The sequence below is a fragment of the Eucyclogobius newberryi genome, unplaced genomic scaffold (assembly GCF_026437365.1).
Source record: "Eucyclogobius newberryi isolate DKJ021-1_F unplaced genomic scaffold, fEucNew1.0.hap1 SCAF_13, whole genome shotgun sequence".
Classification (NCBI taxonomy): Eukaryota; Metazoa; Chordata; class Actinopteri; order Gobiiformes; family Gobiidae; genus Eucyclogobius; species Eucyclogobius newberryi.
In genome coordinates this window covers 12,199,073-12,226,001 of record NW_027315757.1, presented here as the reverse complement: position 1 = coordinate 12,226,001, position 26,929 = coordinate 12,199,073, and the positions used below count along the sequence as shown (strand labels likewise).

Here is a 26,929-nt window from a genome sequence, read left to right as displayed (position 1 = left end):
TGTACTAATTATCCAAAGGTCTTTACGTATGCTAATGCACAAACTCTGGGTAAAAGTGATAGTTTCCCTCAGGGCTAAAGAGTTATGAGATTAGAAATACATCTTCATCAAACATCATATCAGGAATATGATACCAGGCAGTTCATCCTTATCCAATAAATAATAATAAACATTTAAGATGGTGTTTGAGGTACCAAAATTGATCAGCTTAATCCCCCATGAATTATTGAGTTACATAAGTTATCATTTTGTTTGTTTGATGATGTGTTTTCCTCTATACAACCCAAACCCTTAAAAACATCTTCATCTATAGATCTGACAATGTTTTTTGGGGGTGGATCCAAGACCATCGCATGATAAACATTTTGATAACAGGACCAGACCATAGATTGACAAATCTCTCAATAACCATGTTACATTTACATACATTTTATTCACCTTTTTGGAGAGGAGGTTCACAGTTATAATCAGTCCTTAACTTTTGGTTTCGGTGTATTTGAACTCGAATATATTAAATATGTTCCTTTTTACTGGAATACCACTAATTGTTTGCTCCCTCTCACAGAAAACAGTTCATATTAACATCAAATTCCAGAGGCTTTGGAGAAAACTTAAGAGGGAATCAATAGCTTTATTAATTTCATCTTTGTTATGTAAAAATAGAGTGGTGCCATTTGCCAGTTGGCTGCATTTGATTTCTTTATCTCCAATAGAGATACTTCCAATATTATCTTGGAGAATCTTGAACGGAAAGAGCCTGCATTACGAGAAAGGACAGGTAGGAGGCGAACGGGTCACCTTGTTTTCTGCTCCCATTGATAGTGAATCTGGATGTAGTTCCTGAATGTAAAATGCCCTGAGTTACAACAGCTTCTCAGTTTCACCTGCTGTGGATTCAGTTTCATTCAAAGAACAGAGAAGTAAATGGAAGGAGAAAAAAAGTAGTCTTTGATATGTCATTATCAATTGTTACCAACAATTCTATCTTTGATTTAAAAAATCACAATATACGTAAATAATGCACACCAAAAAATGTACTCAGTAGTCAATAGGTTAGCCAATCCCTAGACATGAGGACAATCAAGAGCAATAACAAACCTTCTTTACATTTTTGGACCAGAAATGAGTTGTGTAATAAAACTACAGGCATAAAAAGAGATAAACCAAACCAAAACAAAAAGAAATAAAAATGCCTCCGGAAAATCTCATGACATTTAAACTGCTGCCTTACTTTTTTATTTTATTTGACTTGAACGCCTCAAAGTGACATTTTGCCAGTTTAAGGTGAAGAACTACTCAGTCATTAGACATGACAGTGTTCATGAGCCATTTCATTCACAATTAACTTATTAAAACAATATTAATATTTTCATTATCTACATCAGATTCAATATTTACAAAAATATGTTTTTACTTTGCAAACTTTATCAACTCAGGCACATTTTGGCCAACTTATTTTATTAATATTTGTATGTTACTAAATTTAAGAGCCGAAATGTAGTAAAACAGGGCTAAAGTTTGAGTGATTCTTCAAAAGTACTACAAACAGAAAAAAATGTAAATTTATGTTGATACACTGTGCTACTTTGTATTATAATTACAATTCTAATCACATGTAATTAACACAAATGCATCTCGTGCTAGTAAAACACGCGCGTGCACATGCTAGCTTCACCGCGCCATATGGAGCCAAGAGCATCAGGTGTCACAGCCTTTCCCACATAGTACACACACAAATGGAACCCGTACCTTTCCTCATCCACGTCTTCACAGCCTTATCTTCAGCCCTGTCCTCCTCAGGTTATGCCATAGCAGAAGCTCTCCATCCAGCTCGCACTCTGAGCAGACATCTTCAGGTCATCTTTAAGGCCAGCTCTATGCCCGTCACTCTCTCCTGCCACTGCCAGCCTTGTCCTCCGTCCCACTCTTGGGCCAAAGAGATGCTCGTCAATTTTTAATGACACTATTGTGCTTGTGGGCATGTGTTACTGAATGGAGAGCACTGGCCTGGGAGCAGCCACTTTCTGAAATAAAATGATCGGGCTACGTTCAGTGCACACGCAGGACAAACAGCTGTGAGGCAGGGAGCATGCTGGAGGTCAGAGATGAATTGGTGTTCCTGCTGTGGGCGTGGTCAGATGAGAGGGAGAAAACAATGCAGTTATCTTTGTACAATACAGTGAGCGATTATAAGTAAAGTGAAATTACCAAATAGGACTGGTAAGGTATCTGTAAACGCTCTTAATAACATACACGTCAAACATTAATACTTGTTATTTGTTTATTTTTCTTCTACAGTAGGGTCTGGATAGAGTATGAAAAATGTGTTGATTTCATTTTGAAGGAACCCCGGTTTATCTCTAACATTTCCATTTGAATTTCTCAAGAAGAACACGCTTTATGAAATGGCACACAATTGTGCTGCGAGTGGTTAAGGCACAGCATATATGCCAGGCTCCAGGTGCAGCCGGCCGGTGTCGAAAGTTCAAATCCAGACTCAAGACTATTTACTGCATGTCCTCCCGTCTCTCTAATCCCCCCTTACGCTCATTTGTCCTGTCCAACAAAGCCTACGGGCCAAAAAAAAGATAAAAGAAATGGCACACACTTGAAAACTGCTTCATAGTTTAAATAGAATATTGTTTATAAAAAATGAATGTCACCTTCAAATGCCCTTATTTCAGTTTGCCAGTTTAACATGTATCTGTCCACGTGTAAGTAAATACAAAATAACAAGGGATATTGTGATATTTTTCTTAGTTATATATTCTAAACACAATTTTTGCCTCCTGAGTTCCTTGTTCTTAATAAAAGCCTAGAATTTATTTCTTCACAATCTGGATGACATCTTCATGCTCCATGATATGTGTTAGACCCACTCTCTGAGGACTGTACTTGGTACTGGTTCCCTGCAAATACAAATAAAATGACATTCAAATTATGTCTATACTTCAAATTCAGCGCTTAAACATCAAAATCAGTATTAGTCATTTACAGACTACACAATACTTGCTCTAAAATCTTCTGATATCACTAGTCTGCTTTACAAGTATAATTGAGCATATTATTGTCGTAACAGCAACATGTTTGCGTGAGTTATACTTTATTTATTAGATAATGAATTACTCAAAACATATGACTTACCCAAACCAAGGCATATTTGAACTGGCTGGCTAAGGTTCTATGGATGCGATGGCACTGTTTTAACACAGAAAAGAAAACTTGAACAACCAAATATCAATGTTCATTCTTGTGTTATTGATAGCTCATAAGCGTTTACTGACCACGTGCTCAACAGATGCTCCTCTTCTCATTATGATGGCATCATTAAAGTCTGGCCTCTCTAAGAAAGAATTAGATGACCCAAATTATTAAAAATATGTTTTAGATGCCAGTGAAACTATAACAAAAGTAGCATATACCTCCCCTCTTCTTTGTGTAAATACAAATGAGGGCCAGGTATTCCCACAGCGTCTCCAGAAGGTAATCCAAGTTCAACTTCATTCCACAGCTAAAAGAATCAGAATTGCACATACATGGGTTTTGGCAAAATATATAAATATAGCTTTAATAGTTAATATATATGGATAGTGACCTGATTACTACACTGTGGGGTCTGTGAGCAAGACGGTCCACCTCCTCAATTGAAATCTGATCCACTTTATTGTACACCTTTAAAACAAAATGACAATCAGTTTTGGAAAAGTATTTAAACGATAGAAAACATCCCCTCTTACATATAGGCATGGCATATAGACTCTGCTCCCCACAATCACGTCGATGAATTCATCTGGTGTACTGTCCTCCCTGAAAAGAACCTCTGCATTAAATATTTCTGTAATGAAAAGTTAAGGAAGTCAGCAGAAACGACTCGCAACAGCAGAGAATAACAAAATATACAGTATTGACATATTTTGACACCATTACATGGTGAAGGATACTGTATTCGTGAAGGATGAGTTGAACCAGCTTCTCCGAGCATTGGGTGAGAGGAACTGTTGAGTTGTACGAGAGGCCGCCACCTTTCTTTTGCTATAAGAAATATTATTTTAGTTAAAAATCTACACAGTGACTGTCACAAGTCAAAATCACAAGTCTATTTTAAGTATAAAACCATTACCTACCTTGAAATATATATTTGGTTTTGACCGATTAAGCCGAATGCCCACTGACTCCAATTCTTTCTCTAGTAGTTCTCTGCAAAAATAAAAGAAGTTAAATGTATGCTCAAGCAACTTTGAACTCCTTTAAGTCAGAAGTATACCCAGGTACCTCTGAACATCTCCTTTAGTAGCATCCAACATCATGATGACAACATCTGCAGTTCTGGCAACAGCAATTACTTGTCTACCTCTACCCTTGCCTAGATAACACATCATAATTAATAAAATGTACTACTTTGGGATTTTTACAATTCCAAAATAGATTTGTACCTTGAGCAGCTCCTTCAATGATTCCTGGCAAGTCAAGTAACTGAATATTGGCCCCTTTGTACTGAAAGCAACAACATTAAAAGTTAAAATAAGTTATATGCTTGGTATAAGCATCATGTATCTACCTCTATAACACCAGGAATGCACGTGAGGGTTGTAAACTCATAGGAGGCAGCTTCACTGGCAGTAGAAGTCATCAAACTGAGAAAAGTGGACTGTTGATACAAGAATTAAGGCATTGCTATTTAGTCATACAACAGGCGTGTTATAATCATGGAAAAGTGCAATAAAAATGGGCTAACAGTGTGCATTTTACATACCTTACCAACAGAAGGGAAACCGATAAGAGCTACACGAGCATCTCCAGATTTCATAACATCAAAGCCTTCACCTTTAGCTCCGGCTGACTTGGAGGGCTCCAGAAGCTGAGTTCTGTACTTTGCAAGTTTAGCCTTGAGTAAACCCAGATGGTACTCAGTGGCTGGTGGTAGAAAAACACATACTCATTCAGAATGGAATTATTTTGTTATTTGGTTGAACACAATAGTAAAATCAAGCTAAAGCTAAAGATAATGCCAGTAAAACGAAATTGTTGCCACAAATCAGAATCAGAATGAGGTGGATGTAAATAATATTCAGTCAGTGATTAGAATAATCAAGAGTGAAGAGTGAACTCACCCTTGTTTTTTTGTGTTCGAGAAATTTCTCTCTCAATTTCAGCAATTTTCTCCAATATCCCCATGGTGTATGTTTTGCTGAATCCAAAGCTCTGCACAAAAATAAAAACGTGTCACGTTTCAGCTTTGTTAAAATCGCTACTGGTACAACGAACGTGCAAATAGAACAAACAGGAAGACATTGCAAGTGTAAACTTGATAAAAAGTAAATTAACATCATGAAAGTACTGTGTCATTTATACAAAACATATATATAAACATACATTTACTCTGTTGAAGAGGCTACTCTTTCAGGCATGCACAGACGTGTGACATCACACACAGGAAGTTGGTCCTACACCGCTTACGGTCCGGCTGATCTAAACAAAATTACAACCTTAGTTCCGCATGGTTTTCCATTTCTTACATCAGGCTTAAAAATGTGTTGTCATTTTATGGTATATTCACCATTTGCTGTTGTTGTTTTTTGTTGTTTGTTGTTGTTGTGTTACTACAAAGTATGTGTTTTACTACATACCGTATCTAAAAAAAGAAAATGATAGCGAGAAAGAGAGAGAACAAAAGATGGGCAAAGTGAAGCCTCCTGAAACAGGAGCATTTGAACCAAACGTTTCGAAGCTCCGAAACAGTGCGAAACACTTCTCCAGAGTGACGTCTAGTGGTATGTTTTATTACTACTTCATCCACAGTGGTTTGAACCCATGGATCTATTATATTATATCGTCGACCCACATTCTATGTGCTATGGTTGCCAATATTATAACTTTGCATTTTACTTACATTGTACTCACACGCATAATGTCACATTCATGTGCATATAACTGATGTAAATAGAGTGTTTATTTTACCATTATTATTAGTATTATTTTGTCTTACGCTAGCTGTTTTTATTTTATTTTATCTTTATTTTTCCCCTCCATTCCTTATTAAGAAGAGAGGTTTTGTCTGTAGGAGTTTTTGTTTATAAGAGTTCTATTAAGAGTGTTTTTTAAACTTCCTATATGTTATCTGTCCTTTTCCTTTGTATCTACCTGCGTTGCAACAACGAAATTTCCCCATGTGTGGACAATAAAGGAATATCTTATCTTACTTGTATGATATAATGATATTTGATAAAAGCAAGGATAGATTTAAGGTTTTATTTACAAATTGGCCAACATATTTCTTCTGTGGAGGGACGCAGTAAATCTTACTTTTTGTGAGAGAGTGGCACAAACTCAACAAGATGTGACAATTATAAAATTATTACTTATCTCGCTTGACTCACAATGAACTCAGGTTTGAGGCGAAAGCCCCCTCGTGAGTCACGTGACAAGCCTCAGGACCCATCTAAGTCACGTGATCGGTGCTCTGACCGAAGTGTTTCGATGCGCATGCGCAAGCCAAAATGTGCTTCGAAAATACGGCCATCACTACTATATATACAGATTGCACCGCCAAACATTTCTTATGATGTTGTGTCGTGCTGGATAATTGCAGAGATATTTTTGTAATATAGCTTTATATTATTTGTGGTTGGATACAGACAGCAAACATGGCTGCGCCCTCTGAACCGCAGGGTTCAACAACCGCCTCCAACTCGCCAGGGTTTGGCAGCTTCCCGTTTCCAGTGACGGGCAAACCATTTGAGAACAAAAGTGGTAAAGAGCAAGAGCAGAGTGGAGATTTGAAAAAGAAGCCATGTCGAGCGTGTACGGACTTCAAGAGCTGGATGAAAGTCCAGAAACAAGCGACAGCAACAACAGCAACACAGGTGACATAAGGTCATGGGGAGCAGGGGGGAGTGGACCGATGGTCAGGGTTGGTACCTGGAAGAATTATTTAACAGCTGTCCTAAATTTCCCTTTGAGTGATTTGATTATTTTGATATCATAAATAGTAAACATTCTGTTTATTGTCATGTTTGTATTCCTGAAGGCACCCATTGAATCAGAGCCACAGCAAGATCCTGAGTGTCCTCTGGACCGACAAGAGCTGGGTCGTAACACTTGGTCTTTTCTGCACACAATGGCTGCATATTACCCTGACCAGCCAACATCCACACAGCAACAAGAGATGGGACAATTTGTCAACCTTTTCTCCAAGTTCTTCCCATGTGAAGAGTGTGCAGATGATCTCAGAGACAGGTCAGAGAGAGTTTGAAATGTATGTCAAAGTATCCTCTTGAAGCTGCAAATGAGGCAGAACCCAATAAGTATTCAACTGACTTCTGGGTAAAGTACATTATGCATATACAAGGTGTACATTACATACTATAAGAGCTTAGATCAGGAGCTACTGCAACGGTGTGAGTCTGCCATATGCGCTCTCTAGATCAGGGGTCCCCAACCACCCCAAAACCAGGCCATGAGCCCTCTGCTACTGGGCCCCAGAAGCAAAGGTTTTATATTAAAATGTACTTTATTTTTTGTTTTATAGTCTCTTACTATGTCCTTGTATTTTACTATTAAAACATAGAGCCAAATAAACATCAAGTATCAGTAATAGGACAATTACTAACCAAACAGCGCAGCGCTGCTCTAGATGGTCCAGATGTGTTTTAGTGGTAGGAAACGTGACATAAGGAGAATGTGTAAACTTGACCTATAGTCGAAAAGCTGAATGTCTCACCTCTTATCATTGTAACGGTTGCATGTTTGTGTGAAAGTTATATAAGACTTTTTCTTTTCTTTTTTGGTAACAGATTGAAGACAAATCAGCCGGACACTAACAGTCGCCACTCTTTGTCCCAATGGTTCTGCCGTCTTCATAATGACGTCAACATCCGATTAGGAAAACCGGAGTTTGACTGCTCTCGTGTGGATGAAAGGTGGAAAGATGGATGGAAAGATGGATCGTGTGACTGACACACTTCGATTTGAACTTTCCAAAGGAAGACTTGATAAGACCCATAAATATCTATCTATACATACAACACTGACACTGAAAATCTGAATCATGTACAAAATAATCTGAATTATTTAAATAGTCACTGTTAATAGCTGTTAATAATCCATAGCCTATGTAATTTATAAATTAACATTATAACCAAGATAATTTTGTAAATACTGTATTTTCTTTTTGTGTGTTTTAAGTCTCTATTTTGTACTGAATGATGTTTGTTATTGCATAATACAAATACAAAAATGCTGAAATGCTAAGATGGTTATAATTAGCCAATAAACAATAACGTGTGCAACGATATGACGCTAAACCATTTATTATGATGTAGCTCATTTATCATAAACTACAGACAATCCTGAGGTAAAGTGAGCACTCTGTGTCCTTATTGAAGAGGCTGTTCCCTATTGGCTGTCTGTATGTGTTTTGTCCATAAAGAGCACTCGCCTATCACATCACGGGCTTTAGCGCGTGGTACTCAGTGCGTCTATAATGCACGCACTCTGCTGCCCGCGTGCGTCCTCGTAGCCGCGCGCCTGGGTGCGCGCTAGAGCCGTCCCTCTACAGCAGAGAACGCGTCCATCCTGCGTGGAGCCGGGAGCGTGGAGCTGCCAGGAGAGAACCGAGAGACAGAAGATGGACGGAGTGGGATCGTTTGGAGCGGGCCGGACCGGGTCCGCCACTGACCCTATAACCTTCGTCAGACAACCAACAACCATCCTCCGAGTGTTGACCTGGGTGAGTAGTGCTTTTCACCGCGCTGCTGCTGCCGCTGGGCGCGCGCCTGCGTGCGCGTAAGGATGGAGAATACTCTGTGTTGCTGTTTGCAGCAGCCAGAGATCCCGTGACGTTTCCGCACCGCAAATCCAGCCACGAGAAATCCCCATCAAACATGTGAAACGAATGTCTCAGTGTAGGCTACAATATGAATGCGTGTGTGAACGATTAAATATGCGTATAGGTTAAATCGAAGGGTGTAGCCAAGGAAGGCCTACTGGTTATCTGACACTGACAATTCAAAACCATATCTGCTGTTAGAGCAAGGAATCGACCCATCATCTTCAATGTCGTCAATTTTCTTGTGTGCAAAATAGATTAGGCCGAACCTATGATGTGTTTCCCAAATCGCGCGAGAAAATTCACATTTAACGTGTTTTGAAGACTGTAGGACATTTGTATCGTCTTCCTCTGCTGGGCCGTTCTTGCTTAATTAGCCAATTATTGTTCAGTGTGTTAATACTTTGAGCTGATGATTTTCCTGATTTACCCCAAATCCTCGTCGTCCGTCATCCCACTCGTGATTGGTCCATCAGTCTCGTTACGCACGCAGGGCCATAAGACGCGTCGTGTGATGTAGCGCATCACCTTTGGATGACACAGGAAGGTCCTTCTTGTCAAAGCTTCCACAGACATCATTCAACTGCCTTTACTGTAGTGTCGTCCTGCATCAGAGAGGGAGGAGGAGGTGTTGAGACAGAGGCCAAGTACACTTTGTGTGCCATTTCAGAACTTCAGTGAAACGTGCCTTGTTATTGTCAGTTTTTAAATCATAGAAATGCAGAATTTAAGCATTTAGACAAGGCAAGACCTCAAACAAAAACATTTCAGAGCTAAGTGCCCAGTTCTTTGTTAAATAGGAAAAAAAGGGAAAAAAATAAGTCAAGTAATAGTAATAATAATAATTATTATTATTATTATTTATGTGCACTGGAGATGCTTAAGCACAATTCAAATATATTTGTAATTGAAAGGTAAACTAAAATGCATTGACAGTTATGAAGAACTTCACAGGGCTTCACATAATGGAAGTAGAAGCACCTGTGTCTGCCCCAGATTAGAGCCACGTGATGGGGTTGAATTGTGCATCTGACTTGATTCCATTGTGTGTCTGGGCACATCATATGACCCAAGCCCCCAAGTACTAGTGCTTTTGACTAGGAGTGTGTCACATGGCCCTATTCTGCCATGGACCGTTAGTCAGCTGACCAGTGTCACATGGTGGGGGTTCACAACTGAGGAGGGCTGGGGGTAAAGGAGGAATCTTAAATTCATCTTGTATTGTTTTAAAAGTCCCCTTTTGTGACTTCAGTAACTGCTTGTGTTGGTGTAGCGACTGAAATACCCATCCAAGTGCCTTAGGTCTGTGGAATTCTTGAGGGGAAGTCAAGCATCTACATCTTCACAGAGAAAAAGGAGAAATTAGGTTAATGCCTTCTTCTGAGCACGCTCAATAGAGACGCCTTCGAGTAGTGAGTCCAGCTCCAGTCCACTAAACAATGTTTGCCAACTAAACTAACTACTGTTCCAGGAGCCTTTTCAAATGAAAGATTGTGTATACCACTCCAACCCGAACTAAACTATTCCGTCTAACACTCTTTTCCTTTTCAGGTATTTTCCCTGGTGGTGTTTGCGCCCATTGTGAATGAGGGTTATGTTAACATGGGCAGTGAGCGTCTCCACTGTATCTTCAATAAAAATGCAGACGCATGCAACTATGGTGTGTTTATGGGCCTGGTTGGTTTGCTGGCGTGTTCCTTCTTCTTCCTCGTCGATTACAAGTTCTCCTCCATCAGTTCTGTCAAAGACAGGAAAAAGGCTATAATGCTGGAGATTGGCTTTTCAGGTGAGGTGAATGCATGCATTAGTGAAGAGTTATGCACATTTTACAAGTGGGAGGTGTACACTCAGTGAGGCCTAACAGAGCTGGTCACCTTCAATCTGATTATGAGTGCTACTGTGCATGCTTGTGCAGTGTTTACACAGTCTGCTCCTTTCTGCGCCTTACCAGTCAAAGACAAGGTAATAGACAAAGTATTTTCCTATGTAAACAAAGTACTTTTCTTTCTGTAGGTTTTTGGACCTTCTTGTACTTTGTATGTTTCTGCTTTCTGGCCAATCAGTGGTCTCGAACCTCACCTGAAATGCTGCCACTGAACCAGGGAGCAGATGCTGCCCGAGCTGCCATTGCTTTCTCCTTCTTCTCTATAATTACCTGGGTAAGAACATCTGGACTTACACAAGTATTAAGGATTCATATATTTAAAACTGATGTTATATTTAAAGGTATATTTATATATATATATATAAATATATATATATATATTTTTTTTTTTTTAAAGTTTATATATATAACTATTTTATAAAACTTTAAAAAAAAAGATTAATGGGATTACTACTTTTTATACCCCCCTCTTACTTCCAGGCTGGTCTAACGGTCCGTGCAGTGCAGAAATACCTTCTTGGCACAGACATGACCCTTTTCACCACAGAGCATATGGACGGCGGTGCACCTTCCCAACCGTACCCATCCAACTCACCAGTGGATGCCACTACTATTGAGACCACGGAGACGTACCATAGCCCACCTTTTACTGAGAACAATGCAGCACCTACATATCAGGTGCCTATTTATTAAGGTTAGACCAGTGTGTCAAAGATCAGTGAGAGAAACCTGCTGTCTGCAATGCTGTATGTGTGTTGAATTGAAACGTATTAGCGATCATAGTACTGCCTCTCATTCTCAGTTTCCTCCTCTTGCCCCTTATACCTTCCTTGACATTCCAGTTCAATCTGCACACACAATATGACTAAATGACACACATGATGACACAGGAATAAAGCAAGAAGAGCAAACTGAGAAAACAAGGTTGCCTTTTGATTTTGCGAAAAAAATTGACAAAAAGGAAAGAAATGACCGTATCATCACTTGCCTCCCTCCTATTGGATCAAATTGCACCTGTGTCAATACACTAATGCAAACAGGGATTTCTCTGTCTGTATTACTACATGACAAGTTGGAGTGTGTAGTTTATCCCTGCAACAAGTGAGAACATGTAATGATTCTGCATGTAGGCATCAACTAAGTGCCATGCTGCACTGTGATTCACAGTGTTTTGATTTGGTAGATTTCCACATTAAAAATAAAAAAAAAAATGACTAAAAACCCCATTGTGACCAAGTGCAATATATCACGTTTTATGTAAAGCGGTGTATTCTATACTGTAGGTAGGCAAGTTACTGTGGCTTCATTTTATTCTAGACACTGTCTCAAATCATGTACTTGTTGAACTGCAGTCAAATCTCAGGCATGTATTTTATTTCCTACTTAAGACCGATACAAAAGACCTAGTTGCATCTTCACAGAAAACGCCCTTGTAGTCTTCCTTCATGTTACCGATTTGAACAATATCAAACTACTACTATCATTATTCGGTGTACAGTCGAACCATGGAATGTACGCGGTATGTCATTTGAGACAGTGTCCTGTGTTGAGTGTTATGTCTGATTAAATATAGGAGAGAATGAAGAACAGTTTATGGATCAGTAGGTTTTTTTTCGTTTATGTTTTAGAAGCTGCCAAACTGCCCTCTGTTCATTTTTTTTATTATTGCAGAGTATCACAGTAGTACTACTTATTGTTTATGTAATATTGTGTAAGGATACAGTCTATGTGTGGGCGGGGGTAAAATATTGAGCGCGAGAGATGTCGAATGATCGGGCACAGTCTCAGGCAAAATAAATATCTATCGTTAGCTTGCAAATTCATTGATTCTGCGATCGGGTTATTAGGAGGAGAGGGGTTTGGGTGGGTTGGGAGGGGGCGGTTTTGTTGCTATGGTGACAGGGACGGGTGGATGTGGGTGACTAGAGGCCATCGATGTAGATAGTAACCATGCCAACAATGTCAGTGTATACAGAGTTTGTGTTTTGTGGTTTTGTCGAATCATCTCTGAAGCGTGAGTTTAGTTTGTGCGGATGAGAGAGCGTGAGCTTGTGCACATGTATCAAGTCTACATGTGTGTTTGCAGAATAACTTAAATTAAGTCTGATTCTTTGTGGAAAATGTGTGGAACAATGTGTACCGGTAACTCGTTTGAAAACAGATATTACATTTATTTTTGTGGTGTGTACAATGTGTCATTGCGTATTAAGTGTGATGAAGGAAATCGTCAGTGTGTTTGGCCGTTCGGACCAGAAAACAAATTTAAATTTCAGATTTCATCACGGTTTGTGCTAACTTTCTTTTTGTCAGAACATGGTGAGCTGCTTTCACTTTTCAGACCCATACAATGTGGGCAAGAACAATGATCAACAGTAGTCAGGTCAATCTAGAGTATACGTGTACACTGTCAGCCACTGCAGTTATTTGATTTAATTTTTTTTTTTTTTTAGGTGCAGTAAAAGTACTTTCGCTGTGCTGCTATTTACTCCACCGCGTTGATTTTAAGATGGCAAACTATGTGTGGGCCCTGTTACTTTATTATCAAGTACTGTCAGCTCTGATTGTAATAGTGTTTTCAGTGCTTCAGTCTCCTATTCAGTCAGTATGGTAGATAAAATAAGATTACAAGCATTCTGTGTTTAGTGCTCCAGCCCATGTACAAAATTGTGATATTGGTTGCTTGTAAACTCCGGTATGTTATTAAAGTAAATGGAACCTATGTGTGATGCTGTCCAGGGTCTGGTTTGTCCTGTACTTTGAAAATACAAATATATAATTAAATGCTGATTATTTATGACTATTATGCACTGTTAGAAATGATTTGACTGCTTTGAGGGGGAAGTTGGTGCCAAAATCAATGTTTTATTGTGTGTTCATGTAGTGTTAATACTACGAAGAGTATGACAGTAGAGTTGGTGCAGTGTTTTCATTATCTCATTGCATCGAGTTTAAAATGTGTTCTACAGTGGTGAGGGAAATATGTGAAGCTAACCCACAAAACTGCATTGATTTTGTAGCATACACACCCCTTTGGATTTTATTTTAACTCCTGTTCTGAAGGTGTAAAACGTTTCAATGTAAAACACTGTGTACAGAGGTGTGCGTCACTGTCTACTACCTGAATGTCTTTGGGCTGTTGGACTGTCACACAAATTAAAAAAAAATTAAAAATCACATTCTGGCTTAATTCCTGTCTCAATAGTAACTTCTCAGAAAGTGGTAACCATTTCAGAAGTGCAATAGGAAGACTTTTGATAATATGGAACATTTTAAAGCAAAACTTTAGATATTTTTACCAGCCAATATTCAATAATGGTCTTGTTTTTGTGACCAAAAGCTTTGTGTTATGTACAAAAATGGTCATTATGACATGATAGCCGAAAACATTATACAACATGACAGATGTTGCTGAAAAGTACAGCTTTATTATTAGGCATCATGAAAAGAGGGAAAGCTGTTGTGTGACAATCTCAGTTTAGCTCCGTTGACCCAAACCCATGCGGTCAGGGCTGGGCAGCAGAGTGAGGGCCCTGAGATGATGAGCAGACTCAGTATCACAATCCAACCGGCTTCCACAAGGCCTTAAGTAAAGGTTTAAAGAAAGTTCTCCACTTTGTCCTCTGAACATTCACAGGTTTCAGGAAGTTTACTCAATACTCGTTTAAAAGTGTGATAAAGAGAACCAAAGAGAAACCCGAAGAGTATAGAAACCATATAAAAGTGTAAACCGATTTGTTCTCAAACCTTCCAGCGATTCACTTTTAATTCTGATCATATCACGAATCATCAAGTGTTAAAAAGCAAAAATCTAAAGTTAATGTTGTAATTGGTAAGCATTGCTTTGCTTTGTTCAGGACAAGTCATACTTATCCAAACAAAATAAATAATAAGCTCTCACTTGATGATGCCAGTACCAGCTGGAAAGGTCATCACAGAATCTGTCTAAAAGCAGAGCTTCTTTGCAGACCAGACCACCACCAGTTCACTGTAGCATCACTACAACTCAAACCCCCTGCACTGTCTCTGTGTCTGCCCCAGTCTCCACTGGGCTGTGGTTGGCCACAGGCCTCTGATTGGATTAGCCAGACTAGTCTCTATAAGAGCTCAGTAACACCAAGGGCTAGCTGATGATTCGGCTAATTGACTGAAGTGAAGGGAACTCCTCACTCTCCATAGAGTGCTGGGATTTGTGGGGGTTGAAGTCTTTAGGAGCCAGCACCTGTCTACAAGTGGGACAAATGTGGCAGTCCAGTTCAGCAGCAATGTTAGAAATGGTGGGTGGAGTTTGCCAGACATTCTTTTTGTTCTTATTCTTCTTGCCCGTCTGCTTCTCCAGCGCTTTGCTGTCTGCATGGGCAGTGAGCAGCTCCTGCTGCTTGCTTGTGTCTGGCAAGAGCACAAGCAGCTCGTTGAAGATGCGGTTAAAGTCCTCTCCGAGCAGGTCCTTACAGCTGCGGTGGTACTGTGTTGCTGAAATGACACCCTTCAAGCACAAACCAGAAAAGGACTTTTAGCACACTTACTACCATTACACAGGTGAGTTTAACCACTGTGAAGTTGTCCAATACCTGTCTGAATTGTGCGGAGTAGTTTTTGAACTGGTTGAACAGGGACTCATCATTGTGGAGGTACTTCTTGATAGATAAGATCAGGTCCAGATTCCTCTGTTGGAAGTCTTCGGGCACACTGTAGCCCCCTGTTGACACTGAGGGTCTAGAAACAGAAGCAATGAGAAGGTTTCTGCAGATGAAAAGCTCATTTTTAAATAAAGTCTCAGTGACTGACGTGCTGTATGAAGAAGGCTCAGGCACATTGCTGTTCAGAGGAACGCCAGTGAATCCTGGAGGAGGCTTATGGGCTGCACTCGCCAGGCCAGGAGGTGGAGTGGGAGCCGCAGTCGCAGGAGGAGGATTTGAAGTTTTTATTGGAAAGGAGGTCTGGAAGCCTGTAATTGTAAAAATAAAAAAATTAATTAAAATAATGTGATGATCTAGACTGATTATTTTATTTAAAAAACAAACAAACATCTTTAACGTTTCTGAGTAGACACATACAGTACAGTATCTGTAACCAACATTTTCTCACTATTTGTCGGCTATTATGCATAAGAACATTTTCAGTTTTAAGTATACAACCGAGCAGTAAGCATGTAAATTCCCAACTCCCAGTTTGATGGAAGTTACTAAAAGTGACTAGACCAGGTACTAACCTGGTGGTGGTTTCTGTGCAGTGAGGGCAGGAAATTCTTCCTCCTGTTCAGTTAGTTGGTCAGTATTTGGGGTAGTCACGGGAGCAATTTTCTTGTTTGTAGATGGGGATTTATCAGGGTAGCCGTTGGCTAAACCGGGCTTGCTTCGGGTTTTCTCAGGAACATTTTCCTTTTGGACAATTGTACCCACAGGACAAGACTCCGTCAGTGTATTTTCTGTCCCTGCTGCCAGTGCTGATGAAACAGCACTGTTCTTTAGCTGTTTTTTCTTTTTGTCGTTTTCTTTGGGCATAGACGTGGGCTCCATGTTGGTGGTCAAGTTTGGAAGCTTTTGAGTTTGAAGCTTTTGAGTTTGAGGCTTTTGAGTTTGAGGCTTTTGAGTTTGAGGCTTTTGAGTTTGAGGCTTTTGAGTTTGAGGCTTTTGAGTTTGAAGCTTTTGAGTTTGAAGCTTTTGAGTTTGAGGCTTTTGAGTTTGAAGCTTTTGAGTTTGAAGCTTTTGAGTTTGAGGCTTTTGAGTTTGAGGCATTTGAGGCTTATTATTACTACTGCTTCCTTTTACAGTGAGCAAAGAGGAAATATCCAACATGGTGGGCACTGCACGAAACTCCTGCTGGGTCAAGCCTCCACATTCTTCATCAGAGTTTAGAGGAGACCAGTTAACCTGAGCCTTTCCACTCTCTCCTACCTTCTTCTTCCTCTTTGAGGATGACAAGCTCGTGGAAGAGAGGAGCTGAGGGCCCGGGGGCACGGCAGCAGGTTTGGTAGTAGCAGGAGCGGGGGCTTTAGGTGCAGCAGCCTGGCTGGACCAGGCGGATTTGGTTCCTGTTGCAACTTTGAGAGGCCGGACCTTTGGAACAAGAGCAGGGAAATCTTCCTCCTGAAATGATGAATTCTTTTTAGGTTGAGCAGAGTACGCTGGAGTCATGGGCGCAGAAACATTGGCAACAGACAAACTTGGGAAGTCATCTTCTTTTAGACGGGAATGAGTCACTACAGGGGTAGGGGCGGCAACAGGCTTGACGCTGAAATAAATACAATAAATAAATATGACATATTAAACCAAACAAAAAGATATCACAGTACAATACAAGGGGTTATAATAAAATAAAAAAAAAGCATTACATTGATACAGCTGCAGTGGCTCCCAAAGCAGGAAAGTCATCTTCATCTTCAGGATTGGAGCTTTTCATGGTTTTTACTGTATGAGGCAGAATAAACATCAGCACAACGCAGCCTATTCCAGAGTTTAATGTATCACTCTTAAACTATCATTACCTGGTGGCGTGTTAGCTGTGGGATTGACAGGGCCCGTCCTTGATCGAAGTTCTTCTGGATCCGTTTTCTCCACTCTCTCCTTCACCTTGGAAGCACCCCTGTCCTTCATGGCCCCCCTCTCCTCCTGACGGCGCATTGCTAACGACGCCCTCATTGCAGCAGCAACATCCCGGTCCTCCTCCTCTCTGTATGTGCACACAAAGACTCAGAAACCACAAATGAAGATACAACTATTTCAATTGTACAACTGACCTGGAATATCTCCAGCTCTTCTGTGCCCCCTGTCGTTCAGGTCGTCCTCTTCCTCGATGATGCAGCTCTTGATAGTCTTCACCTGTCACTTGACCTTTGCAAGCACATATTTTACATAAGAAAATAAACAGATTTTAAAACTGCCTTTTTACTAACCCTCATTTCGTCTTTGTTGTCTGGGGGCATAGTTGAACTGCAGGTCGATCTGACGGTTCTGCCGTGCCTCGGCACGGTTTTTGCTGTGTGCTGCAGCCTTGTGAGCTTTATAGTCAATCTCTGTGCGAAACGCATGAGTGAACTGCTCTGTAGCACAACGGCCCTCCTCACACAGATAGTGGCTCTCTCTGAAGTGTTCACTCAGGTACTGGTAATCACTGTTCACATTTTAAAATGGTTGTAAACAAAACAAACAGACTTAAATATGAACAATGGTCAAATACAGTTAAATGTTGCTTTTCCCTCACCAGTAGTATTCCTGTGATCCATCTGCATCACAGAAATGACAGAAGTAATGATCTCTGCGCAGGTGTTTGAGCAGTTCGTCATTGTCCAGGTATCGTTCATCACAGAACTTGCAGAGCGGGTGTCCCCTGTGACTTGTGTCATCGGGGTCTCCTTGAGTTCGATGACGGGCCAGTTCTTTCCGTGTGTACCATTTGCGCTCATAGGAGAAGATCTAGAAGGTGATGCAAATTTAAGTATATCATCATTCAAGTTAATCTTTTATCGAATATTGTATACTTCTACACACACCTTGAGATGTTTTGAGCAGAGCTTGCAACTAAAAAGCTCATGCTGCTTCCTCATGTGCTGCTCCAATTCTTCAAACTTTGAGAAGACTTTTGGCTCTGCACAGTGAATGCACTCGGGCAGCAAAAGATGCCTGAAGGAAAAAAAGATGTTCAGATTCAATAACAATCATTTTGCCCTAGGTGGAGTTGCGTTTAAAAAGGAGACATTATGCAAAATCAACTTAAATAAGCTTTAAACCTTGTTATAACTGTGGCCCTTCATCATGAGGTTCCTAAAATTAGCATTTTTATTGATTCATGCATGCCCATCAACTTTCCGTTTTCACCTACCCCCAAATCCCTCCCCACTTCCCAGTACTTAGTTGCAATTGCAAGAATTGAGGTGAGAAATGTGGAATTTTAAAACGTCACCTATTAAATGTTCAACATTAGAAACAAGAACATGTAAATCTTTAGCTTGTAGGTGAAATGCCACTATAAAGAGGCGTGGCTTCTCAGTTCTACAGTTTAGAAAAGGAAGTCAATAGCCCTCATTTTATTATTAAGCCAATTTATATCAATATTGTCGATTAAAAATTAACAATATAGACAAATGCTCTACTTATATTGCCTTTAATCACAAAGTGCCTGAAAAAAAACAACAACAGAAAGTTACCTGTACTGAGCGTAGATTTGCTCATCCTTAAAGTATATGTCATGATTTTTATCACATGGAAACTTTTGATAAGGTAGAGATGCGAAGTTCTCTCGTTTCTTCGCAAATACCACCTAGAAACAAAAGGTACATTTTCCTTTTATAAAGAAAATAACAGTATGAGCTTTGAAAGTTATAAATGTGTACGAATGAAAAGAGAATACAAAATACTGTAGTTGAGTGGATTTATGTTGACATTTCATCCAAAATGGAACAGCATAATTAAAAGGTTGAGTAACAGTACAATGGAATGTATAAAGTCCAAAGAACGTTGCCATTTTACTGAAACGAAACTGTGGCCTCTATTTAAATGATAATTACTTAAATGGGTGTAACCTGTCAAACGCTCCCTGTGGCTTTGCTCAAAGTGATTTAAAAGTCTTTTGAGCACCTGCTTTGGGAACAGCTCTGAATGACGTGCTTGAAAAGGGAAGCTCGTGCTAGCCCAGAGTTAGCACCACAGAAGCTCATGACAGCTAGCTTAGCACTAGCCACAAGTCAAATGTACCTTAGTTAATTTAGCACTTTTGAGCTATTAATTCGCCTCCCGCGCCAACATGAAATACTGGCTCACCAAATCTAGAGCTATTCGGTCCAACATTAAATGAAACGTGAGCAGTACCTTGTCCAGCTCCTCTCGGCACACTGCACAGTACTTCTGCTCGCACAACACCCGCATTTTGGTGGAGCAGCGGTAGCACACCGGGTGGTCACATTTTCCTAAGGCGAAGATGTCGATCTCTTGACAGCAAAGGACGCATTGTTTCTCGGTTTCCTTTGTACTTGTGTCCATTGTTACGATGTAAAACAACCTCAGTAATGTTAGTTGTGGGGTTTTGAGAACAACCAAGGCGGTGGAGTGCTGCTGCTGCTACTGCTGCTGCTTACGTAATTCTAATGTCTGCCGCGTAGCGTCACTGCCGTGCGTGCGTAACAGGGCAGACACCGGCAGACACGCGGGCCAATCCCACACATGATCCCGCACATGATCCTACAGCGCTCACCCACGGCTCACCCATCCACACGTGAACTGCGGATCGTGGATGTTGTCACCCTCCCGCGAGTCCGAAGGTTCGCGAGTCCGAATGTTCGCTTACGCGGTGCGGGGACGGCCCGGGGGACGGGTGCGGGGAGCGGTGCGCTGAAGTGCCGCTTGGTGCGCCAGTTAGGGACCGTCTCTAAATTACGATTGCACCAGTGTTTGTTTAAAAATGTGTTATCTTAAAAAATATCAAACATATTTATACTATAAAAAAACAACAACATTGAGTATGAATCCAAGTAGCTAATTGTTGGTGCCATAGTCCTTTCGGGTTAGAAAATGTAACCCTTTCTACATTTTTAAAGACATTTTTTTTCTTTAAAAATCAAGGATTATTTTCAAAAGCTCCCAAGTCAGCCAACCTAGATAGTCAGCGCTAAGTTATAATAGTAGTTTGAGTCTCTAGGTATCACGCATACCTTTTACTTAATTTGTATTATTATTTTTATAAATATGTTTTACATTTTTAAACAAACACTTTACTTACTTTAGAGACAGGCTCACAATTTCGGACTAGTGGGCAGCCACCCTTTTAGTTGGCGTGGAGTCCAGCCCAATGATCCGGCCCAGTTTGTCACGTAACAGTTGATGTTGTTGTGTTACTTTTAATTGCGTTTGGCAGCCAACTGAGAAGGTGCATTTACCACCACCTACTGTAGTTGTACATCTGCAAAGTATGTGTTTTAAAACACTGCAAAGGCTAAAGTAGATCTAGACTGTTGCTATGATCATTGCATGACAAAAACACTACAAAGTTCTATAATTACTTGGCTACTACTACTATTCCGCCACTATAAAATATAGGAAAAATTGCTATTTTGATGAGAAATCCTGAAAAATATCAAGGAATACCAAAAGTATTATCAGGAATAACACGGAAAAAAGAACCTTAAATGAGGAAAATCAGGCAAGAAATGTGATCCGTGAAACAGTCCAAAAAATGTATTTTTATAAAAAGACCTTCTAGGACTAATAGTGACTGGGTAATACCAATTTCATTAACATATTACAATTATAGTGATAACACAAACAAAACAAAGTAAAGGTTTAACTGCTTTTAGAGTTGTAGCATTCAAACATTTTATGTAGCGTAGTCAGTAGTCAGTGTTTTTTATCTATCGTCTCTTGTAGTGAGCATTTTGTAGACCCATAGCTCTGAAGGTGCAGCTGGCAATCTTCTCATAGAGAAGAAACATAAGGGCTGCAGTCAGCACTGTCTGCAGTAGTTTAGCCTCCAGGCCTTTGAAAAGGCCAAACACGCCGTATCTCCTACAGAAAAGCAAAACAAAAGATCAAAGAGTAACTGTAAATGTAAAGTTAAGCTTTACTATGAACATACCTTGTTCTGTTTAAGAGCAAACATTTAATAGTTCTAAGACTTGACAGAAGTTCGGACTGTTCTGTTGACTTGTTGAACTGGCCAAACTGTAAAGTTTTGAAACAACAATCAGTGACATAATTTCAAATTACACAATGTAACTTTCCTGATGAAGGGAAAACCAGCGTGTTTCCGTGGAGATCTTATTTCTTTGCCTGGAATGTTACACAGTATGGCATTAAGCGTATCTCCATGGAGACAAGGAGGTGGCACGTTGCAAGTTACAGGTCAGCTCTGTACAGAGGAGGCATGCTTTCAAGGTTTTTTGCCCAATAAAAACAGTAAATAAATAAATGCAAGCTAGATAAGTTTAATGCCATTCTATGGAACATTCCAAGCCATTACACTTCATGGGGACAACTAGATGGACCCTCCACCAGACAAGTTACATAGTGCACCTTTAAGTAACTAAAAATACAAATTTAAGAAGAAAACTTTTTTAAATGCAATCATGCTTACTCTGAGAACCGACTGTATAGTCTGCAGTGGGTATGTTGCAGTGGTGGCAACAGCCTTGGCCACAGCACCAATGAGGAAGACTTCAATAGATGTCAGCTTAAATGAAAAGAGTGATTTGTCATTAGGTAAGACATTATTATCCTATGTTTCTGCACAGTAACATAGGATAATACTTACATAATATTTTCAAAACACACTAAACTATTTGGGGATCCTACCTCTCTAGGAACACCTTTCCTGAGCTGCCTTTTTAGGCCTTCATAAATCATGAATTGGATTGCAGGATTGAGCACAAGTAGCAGGGATGGAAAGGTCCCATTCCAAAGGGCCCCAACACCCTCATCACGAATTATCTGGATAAATGCATCTGTGGGATATTTTTGTTATATTTTGTGTAAACAGTAAAAAAATATAATTCATGATATAGATCATATTTGAAAAGTAGAACAATGGAGACATACCCAAAATGCCAGAATAGCTTGTTGGGTGTATTTCTGCATTACGGAACTTGGAGCCCTGAAGCTTCAGCCTGGTGTTCACCACCCACAGAGGAGTTGTCATTAAAACATTTACAATACCTACAGAAAATTAAGGCACATGAGTGTCAGCAATTACACTAATACACAATCATAATGTGCTCAAATGATCCTGTCAACTAAAAGCTGAAATCACTCACCAGCAGCCATGCCTATGAGAAGGTCTGCACTTGATGTTGACTGCTGTCCTTTCGAGTAGCCAGCCTTCAGAGTATGGAAGCAGTAGAAGTACACAAAGTTGGAGCAACACAAGCTGCATATGACAGGAAACCAACCTCTGTAAGGAGCCAAACTGTAAACACAGACACACAATATACAAAGAATGGATTTTTAACCACATTATGTACTTTCGTGAGTGAGACCAATGACCACTCACAGCCCCTCCTCCTTTATAATCTCTGCAAGAATGGCAGGAGTAGATTTGGACTCTCTTTCATCCACTGAAACAGACAGAACACACTGACACATGGAAGAACAAAGAGAAGAGCATAGCATAAGATAGTAACTTACCTTGAAGCCTCAGTCGTGCAGTATCAAGAGGGAAAAACACTGTCATTGCAGTTACACTTCCCTAAAATAAGAAACAAAAAGCGAAATTATATCCAACAAAACTGTATAGCTATATCTATTATCTTTATCAATTGTACTATAACATATTGTCTATAATGTGGCCTGGTGACATTTTGATCAGCAATGTCGCTATATTTCTACAAGTCATTACTCAATAATCAATAACAATACAGAACACGAACTTGTAAACCTTCCCACACTTACCATTGCACCTGAGACAGCATGCACCAAACTTTCATACGAGAAGACTTCAAAACTCATCTTGATACGCTTCAATAGTCTATAAAATAGCAAAGCGTAATACAATACTTCTTGTGCTAATGTTTGCCTTGATTCGTTTTGCCTGCTGTTTGTTTCCGCGCTTCCGTGTCGTTGACGTCTTACCAGCTGCATGGAACTCTGGGTAATGCAGTTCCGCAATTGGAAATAAAAATAAAAATAACAAACACATCCCACAAATAACATTTGTAAGTAATGTATTTAAAATATTGTTTTATTTATTTTGAATGTTTTTAGTGCACTGAAAAACATGCGTTGGCTTGTATCTCCACAAACCTGACTCGTACTTGGCCAGGAGGAGCGCCATGGAAATGTCTACACTGGCTAACATTATGGCAGAAAATGCATACATTTCCAGAGAGAACGTTTTTAACTCTATTTAATGCTATTTTCATGAATTCATGCAAGTTACGTGCCACCTCCAGAAAGTTTCCAGCCAGGACTCTTTATTTTTCTGTTCTGTTTTGCATATCTGAATTTGCATCCCGAGCCAACACTAATCCTTGGGTTTGTTTCATAATAACACATTAATACAATGAAAAAAGATAAATTAATAAAACATTAAAGAAAAAAAACACACCTCACTGTGTCCTTGAACAAGACAATTTACCCACCTAGCCTCCATTGTTGGGAGTACACTGGTGTATGAATAAGTATGGATACAGTTCGGCGTGTTTACATGCATGGATCTCATGTTGCTATGATTATTGACCTGCTTCTAACAAATCCTCATAAATCTCCGCCCCACTCATTAAGCCACTCCTGACACTGCCTTGTCTGCTCCTCGCCCTCTTCCGCCTTCTGTTGTTTTCTCCAAACACACTTTTTGTTCTTCTCTTGTAAGGCGCGTTGCTTTTCCTCTTCAAGCAATCTTTCCTCCTCTAGTCTGCGATCCAGCACTGCCACAACAGTGTCCTGAAGAGTTCTTATAGAGCGCTCTGGGTGCCACTTAGGGTCCACAGTGGGTGTGAAGGGGTCTTCAGTTGATACGAGCAGGGGCTGAGGTTTCAGAGGTATGCGCAGCAGGTAGGCATGCAGCATCATGCGGTACGGGGCATCATCTGATCCGAGGCTGTAGGTAAAGTCCCCCACTATGGGATGCTTAATGGCACTGCAGTGGACCCTCAACTGGTGGGTCCGACCTGTACAAAATATTGCAGTCTTTTAGGGTAAATATTTGCAGCGTAAAGGAACGCTAAAGCAACAACCTTTTTGACCTCAAGGCCAAAGTTTTTCTAAGTAACCCGGGGCGAAATCTCACATTATGATATTTTAATGATTGTGCGGCCAAATGGTTAAGAATAGATATATTACACATTTCAATAAATTGTAGAGAACATGAATATACTGTATTGCGCCCTTTTTTCCACAGTTTGACAATTTTGGTTAAATTAATAATTTCACTTAGGACATCAGCAGCAAATAGAACATAGGTAGAGGGGATTCCATAACTGTTACCAAGCAACTATAATGGTAAATATAATGGCCAAAATGAATGTAAATTGCAAAAAAGTTATAATTAGTCAAATAATACCTGATAACACATTAATTTGGTTAAATGATTCCCAAAACTGTCAATAAAAAAAAAATGTAAATCTAAGTAAGTCAAGTATTTGTGTAAATTGTGTTCTATCCCACCAAACCAAGTAATAATTACTAAACACTAGAACCTATCACATGCAATTTAATGGTTAAATGTACCTGTCAGAGGCTTTAGTAGCACTTTTGTGGCAGGTTCTCCATCATATAATCCATACTCTAACACTGTCAGCTCAGTTTGACAAGGCTTTGGGTTTTCACAACCTACAATACATGAAATGAGTACATGAAAATTAATAAGAAAATACGTAAGAAATACAACAAAAAATGCAGAAAAAAAGATTAGTCTCCATGTATTTGTTTCTACCTTCTGTTCCTTCAATACACATCATGTGGGTTTTTCCCTCGGAAGAATTCTTGCCAATGGAGAAGTCCAAAGTTTGGTTTTCTACCTCAACCCAACCACGCAACTATACAGAGAGAGTACATGTTACTTTATTTACTCATGGGATAAATTAAAATGTCCTGCATGGTCTAAACTGTACCAGAGCTATGTAGACTTTAGTAACAGTTCGTTCCTTGAAGCAGTGGTAGGCCTGGCCAGCCGCAGCCTTATTCAGCGCCACACACAGAGCGCCACTGGTTGAGAAGTCCAACTGATGACAGAATCTGACAAGAATAAGCAGATATGTCGTATTATGGCATTGTGTTGTAGTAAATGTATCTCCCAGCATGCGTCTCACCTAAATCCATAGTACGTGTTTGGGTCAGCCAGCTCAGGGAAACGTTGTCTCAGTTGTGCCTGCACTGTAACTTTCTCATACCACATTTTGCTGTCTATGCGGATGTCCCAGTGTTTTTCCAACACGATGTAATCATTGCTTTGATACAGAACCTGAAGATGATTGAGACTGGCAGGTTCTGTGCTCATGGTGGATCTGCAAACACAACCAGCAGCAATATTAAGTACGAAAATACACTTAAAGTAGAATCAAGAAGCATTTTAGTTAGCATAATTAAAACTGCTTAACATAATCCAACCTACCCAATGTGGCCAAAACACACGACAGGCGGGTAATTATTAAAAATAGTTAATCTAATGTCTACATAATGATCTCAGCCCATACTTCAGTGAGAGTCTGTTGTTGCTGGCTTGGTTAAAATCTGAGGTTTGCAGCATTAGCATTAGTTGCTGGGAGCCATTTGCCGATAATAACAATTGTTTAAAAGTTATGCGCAGTAAAAGTCATTTCTATAAGGAAAGACACTTGGTGCTCACGAAAAATAAAAGCATAAATTAGATTCCAAATCAAACCATTCATATGAGCTATGAGCTAAAACATTGATGCAATGCGCATGCGTGAGTTTTACTTCCAATGCCATCTTCAGTGTAGAGCACCCCCTGTGGGCTCGGAGGACAGTACTGCAACAGTGACGTGATTAATGAAACAAAACAGGCTTGTTGTGTAGAATTTATGGGATTTTAATATTTCCAGGCTGGCTATAATCTAGAGATTATGTTATTGCATTGGTCGTGTGATTAATACATGCAGATACCCCTACACGCTTTACTTTGTATTAGAAATAAGCTTAATCCGATCACAGCAAGATCACCTTCACAGGGTTCATAGTCTTGAGCTGAAGCTTTTGTGTCTGTAAATTTCAAAGCTTGACTTTGGATTTTACTTTCAAATTATTTTACATTGTTGTGTATTTACTTGTATGGTTTGTCTACACCTATACACACTAAACACAGCCAGTTTATATTGCCATTCCATAATCTTGTTTTTTACAGTAGGCTATTTTTACTCTGTATTCAAAGTCTGCAAATTCAGTATTTTTTTCTTATGGTTGTCAAAAATATTTAAATACTTATAAATGACCAAAATCTAACTGCAGTATAAATAATACATGAAGCATATGGGACTATCTCCACCTATGACTTTGTATTCATGGTTACATAACTGGAGAATCCACTGTGTGTTGTATTCACCTGTGAGCGCAGTGGATCACAGTCAGATCAACAACCAACACATAGCAGACAGACTATTCAAAAGACAAATAAAAGACCTATAAGAAATATATGGACTACAAGAACATCATCCTTTTTGAGTCTTCAAAAACAGACTTTCTGGACATTGTTTTTGTGGATTCTTCTTGAAAAGCTGCTGTTTCTTGATTGTTGTGGACCATGCCGAAGTCGTTTCTTCAGGCTCGCTGTGATGAGCCCAT

At 39.8% G+C, this 26,929-nt stretch overlaps 6 protein-coding genes across 7 annotated transcripts; 2 read left to right on the top strand and 4 right to left on the bottom strand.

Moving 5' to 3' along the window:
- Positions 1 to 2,750: 2,750 nt before the first annotated feature.
- Positions 2,751 to 5,477, bottom strand: drg2 (developmentally regulated GTP binding protein 2). Its single transcript, XM_072442637.1, has 14 exons — positions 5,380 to 5,477; positions 5,112 to 5,202; positions 4,754 to 4,914; positions 4,559 to 4,648; positions 4,434 to 4,494; positions 4,273 to 4,363; positions 4,125 to 4,197; positions 3,942 to 4,032; positions 3,738 to 3,835; positions 3,596 to 3,672; positions 3,423 to 3,511; positions 3,285 to 3,343; positions 3,145 to 3,198; positions 2,751 to 2,909 (listed from the first exon to the last, which is right to left on the bottom strand). The coding sequence occupies exons 2-14, from the start codon at positions 5,173 to 5,175 to the stop codon at positions 2,823 to 2,825; spliced, it is 1,095 nt and encodes a 364-aa protein (XP_072298738.1). The 5' UTR covers positions 5,176 to 5,202; positions 5,380 to 5,477; the 3' UTR covers positions 2,751 to 2,822.
- Positions 5,478 to 6,516: 1,039 nt separating this feature from the next.
- Positions 6,517 to 8,023, top strand: gfer (growth factor, augmenter of liver regeneration (ERV1 homolog, S. cerevisiae)). Its single transcript, XM_072442114.1, is given in 3 exon segments — positions 6,517 to 6,893; positions 7,046 to 7,236; positions 7,794 to 8,023. Coding segments are annotated over 3 exon segments (603 nt in total). The 5' UTR covers positions 6,517 to 6,644; the 3' UTR covers positions 7,957 to 8,023.
- A 445-nt stretch (positions 8,024 to 8,468) lies between these two features.
- On the top strand, positions 8,469 to 13,430 carry syngr3a (synaptogyrin 3a). The gene is made up of 4 exons (XM_072442636.1): positions 8,469 to 8,728; positions 10,379 to 10,613; positions 10,841 to 10,986; positions 11,193 to 13,430. Exons 1-4 carry the CDS (start codon positions 8,627 to 8,629, stop codon positions 11,403 to 11,405), a joined length of 696 nt encoding a protein of 231 aa, XP_072298737.1. The 5' UTR covers positions 8,469 to 8,626; the 3' UTR covers positions 11,406 to 13,430.
- A 691-nt stretch (positions 13,431 to 14,121) lies between these two features.
- Positions 14,122 to 19,786, bottom strand: znf598 (zinc finger protein 598). Of its 2 annotated transcripts, XM_072442634.1 has the most exons (12): positions 19,517 to 19,784; positions 18,856 to 18,968; positions 18,202 to 18,331; positions 17,913 to 18,124; positions 17,605 to 17,822; positions 17,449 to 17,542; positions 17,197 to 17,381; positions 17,044 to 17,119; positions 15,922 to 16,943; positions 15,490 to 15,657; positions 15,281 to 15,423; positions 14,122 to 15,195 (listed from the first exon to the last, which is right to left on the bottom strand). In XM_072442634.1, exons 1-12 carry the CDS (start codon positions 19,685 to 19,687, stop codon positions 14,833 to 14,835), a joined length of 2,895 nt encoding a protein of 964 aa, XP_072298735.1. In that variant the 5' UTR covers positions 19,688 to 19,784; the 3' UTR covers positions 14,122 to 14,832. The 2 variants fall into 2 exon arrangements, with proteins under 2 accessions (XP_072298735.1, XP_072298734.1); XM_072442633.1 differs by having other exon boundaries at positions 15,281 to 15,657; positions 19,517 to 19,786.
- Positions 19,787 to 20,962: 1,176 nt separating this feature from the next.
- On the bottom strand, positions 20,963 to 23,272 carry slc25a17 (solute carrier family 25 member 17). Its single transcript, XM_072442317.1, has 9 exons — positions 23,084 to 23,272; positions 22,820 to 22,880; positions 22,686 to 22,749; positions 22,450 to 22,601; positions 22,235 to 22,351; positions 21,992 to 22,140; positions 21,774 to 21,869; positions 21,276 to 21,361; positions 20,963 to 21,205 (listed from the first exon to the last, which is right to left on the bottom strand). Exons 1-9 carry the CDS (start codon positions 23,270 to 23,272, stop codon positions 21,052 to 21,054), a joined length of 1,068 nt encoding a protein of 355 aa, XP_072298418.1. The 3' UTR covers positions 20,963 to 21,051.
- Positions 23,273 to 23,724: 452 nt separating this feature from the next.
- On the bottom strand, positions 23,725 to 26,014 carry rpusd1 (RNA pseudouridine synthase domain containing 1). Its single transcript, XM_072442632.1, has 5 exons — positions 25,441 to 26,014; positions 25,243 to 25,366; positions 25,065 to 25,167; positions 24,860 to 24,961; positions 23,725 to 24,300 (listed from the first exon to the last, which is right to left on the bottom strand). The coding sequence occupies exons 1-5, from the start codon at positions 25,626 to 25,628 to the stop codon at positions 23,888 to 23,890; spliced, it is 930 nt and encodes a 309-aa protein (XP_072298733.1). The 5' UTR covers positions 25,629 to 26,014; the 3' UTR covers positions 23,725 to 23,887.
- Positions 26,015 to 26,929: the final 915 nt, after the last annotated feature.